Genomic DNA, 1,854 nt, shown 5'->3' on the forward strand with positions numbered 1-1,854 from the left:
CGGGGGCCAGTGGGGACTAGACCAGAGCAAGTATGGATGGGAATGAGGGCTCGGGAGGGCATGACAGTGACATGGACCTTCCCCGGTGCTGCCCTCCTGCCCAACACTGCCTCCCTCTTCTCTCTCGGTCTCCAGAGGAGTTGAGCCTGAGTGGGCTCTGCCAGTGCCTGGTGGAGCTGTCCACACAGCCGGCCACCGTGTGTCATGGCTCTGCAGCCACCAGGGAGGCAGCCCGTGGCGAGGCTGCGCGCCGTGCCCTGCAGTACCTCAAGATCATGGCGGGCAGCAAGTGAAGCCACGACAGGACTCATGAAATACATCCTCTGCTCCCTGCTCTTCCTGCGCCCGGCCTGTGCGCCTGCCCAGCTCTGGTACCGCCTGGAGGTGCCACCTCTACCTCTGACACAGACTGCAGGCTGAGGAGGGCACAGGGTCAGGAACCAGGGAGCACAGGGCCTCAGCTGGCCCAGGTTCTGCCATCATGTAACTGGTGATGACCAAGGGGAATGAAGCTGGGGGCTCTCCCATTAGAGCCCCAAATAAATGTGCTGCTTTTTGGATTCTTCAGTCCTGGTCTGTTTCCCTGAGTGGTCAGCAGCAGAGGGGGTTAGCGCCAGCTCACGTGCCCGGTGCGCCTCCCCACTCTGCTCCCCACGCGTCCCCACGTTTGCCTTCCTGGTGGGCGCGCTGACATCTGGGCACACCATCGCCTGTGTTCCTGGAGAGCTGGGTTTAGTGGGGGTGGGGGAGGCTGTGGGCCTTGTCTTGGGACCCCTCCCATGTCTCATGCGGATGCAGACACGCGCACAGGGATTCAGAAGCCAGACAGCTTTATTTGCAGGGGACACGTGGCAGTTTGGGGCGTGGGCCTTGCATGCAGACCTCAGAGGATGACATGTCACTTCTTCCCAAAGCGCTGAGGGGCAGCCAGGCTCCAAAAGGGGGAACTCAGTCCCTCTCCAGCTCGAGGACTCAGTCTTTTGTTGCTCCAGGAGCCCCGGGTGTTTCTGCCAAACCTTAGGAGAGATCCACCCTCAGCTATGGGTCCTTCCAGATCCCCCCTTTCCTCCTCTCCTCCCACTCCTCTCCCTTCAGCCCTGGCCTTGCCTCTGACCCTCCTAGACTCACCTCTGGGGCTGAAACAGGAAGGCTGGACTCCTGCCGGGTCTTTGCATGGCCTGGAGCAGGGAGCGCAGGAGCGACCTAGGGGTCTGAGCATCCTGTGCTGGGTGGGCGCCGCTGTCTTCCTCCTGTGGTATAGAGCCATCCAGGAAGGAAGATGGGTAAGGGCCTTGGGCATTTAGATCACAAGGGGAAGGGAGTGACCTCCAGGACAAGTTGTAGGAGGCTAAGGAGTCATTTCCTCAGATATGAGGACCCAGTGACCCTGGGAGCCAGAGTATTTGAACCTGGAATGTAAGTCTCAAGCTTTTGTTTTTAGTCAGTCGTGTCCGACTCTTTGTGACCCCCGTGGACTGTAGCCTGCCAGGCTCCTCTGTCCATGGGATTCTCCAGGCAAGAATACTGGAGTGGGTTGCCATTTCCTTCTCTGGAAGTCTCAAACCGAGGTCCAGGAAAATGGTGAGATGAGGACGGGCATGCTCACTTACCATGAAGATCTGGTCTCCTCCATCCCGGCCCCCTGGTCCTTCAGCGTGGCTCCAGTCTGTTACTAACAGCAGCACCAGCAGCAGCGCTGCTGCCTGCCTGGCGTCCATGCTGCCATCTGCCTTGCTGTGGCCACACCCGCCTCTTATACCTGCTGTCCCCCTGTTCCTCACCTCCCACAGCCGCCTGAGGGGCAATCTAGAGAAGGCAATGGAAATGCACAGCTCCATTAAGAGCCGCCTGGGA

At 59.7% G+C, this 1,854-nt stretch overlaps 2 protein-coding genes across 4 annotated transcripts in view; one reads left to right on the forward strand and one right to left on the reverse strand.

Moving 5' to 3' along the window:
• The window catches only part of TARBP2 (TAR (HIV-1) RNA binding protein 2), a 5,605-nt gene extending 5,045 nt beyond the window's left edge, over positions 1-560 (forward strand). For all 3 annotated transcript variants that reach the window (XM_010857943.1, XM_010857945.1, XM_010857944.1), the window contains one exon: positions 136-560. In XM_010857943.1, coding sequence (XP_010856245.1) covers positions 136-293 — 158 coding nt within the window. In that variant the 3' untranslated portion in view covers positions 294-560. The remainder of the gene's footprint in view (positions 1-135) is intronic.
• Positions 561-786: 226 nt separating this feature from the next.
• Positions 787-1,803, reverse strand: NPFF (neuropeptide FF-amide peptide precursor). Its single transcript, XM_010857946.1, has 3 exons — positions 1,611-1,803; positions 1,129-1,250; positions 787-1,016 (listed from the first exon to the last, which is right to left on the reverse strand). The coding sequence occupies exons 1-3, from the start codon at positions 1,716-1,718 to the stop codon at positions 899-901; spliced, it is 348 nt and encodes a 115-aa protein (XP_010856248.1). The 5' UTR covers positions 1,719-1,803; the 3' UTR covers positions 787-898.
• Positions 1,804-1,854: the final 51 nt, after the last annotated feature.

The sequence above is a fragment of the Bison bison genome, unplaced genomic scaffold (genome assembly GCF_000754665.1).
Source record: "Bison bison bison isolate TAMUID 2011002044 unplaced genomic scaffold, Bison_UMD1.0 scf7180017864383, whole genome shotgun sequence".
Lineage (NCBI taxonomy): Eukaryota > Metazoa > Chordata > Mammalia > Artiodactyla > Bovidae > Bison > Bison bison.

Coding starts and splice junctions, on each gene's coding strand:
- NPFF (XM_010857946.1), bottom strand. CDS start 1,718: ATGGACGCCAGGCAGGCAGCAGCGCTGCTGCTGGTGCTGCTGTTAGTA. Junction 1,251..1,610: donor GAGGAGACCAGATCTTCATG/GTAAGTGAGCAT, acceptor TCTATACCACAG/GAGGAAGACAGCGGCGCCCA. Junction 1,017..1,128: donor TTCCTGTTTCAGCCCCAGAG/GTGAGTCTAGGA, acceptor ATCTCTCCTAAG/GTTTGGCAGAAACACCCGGG.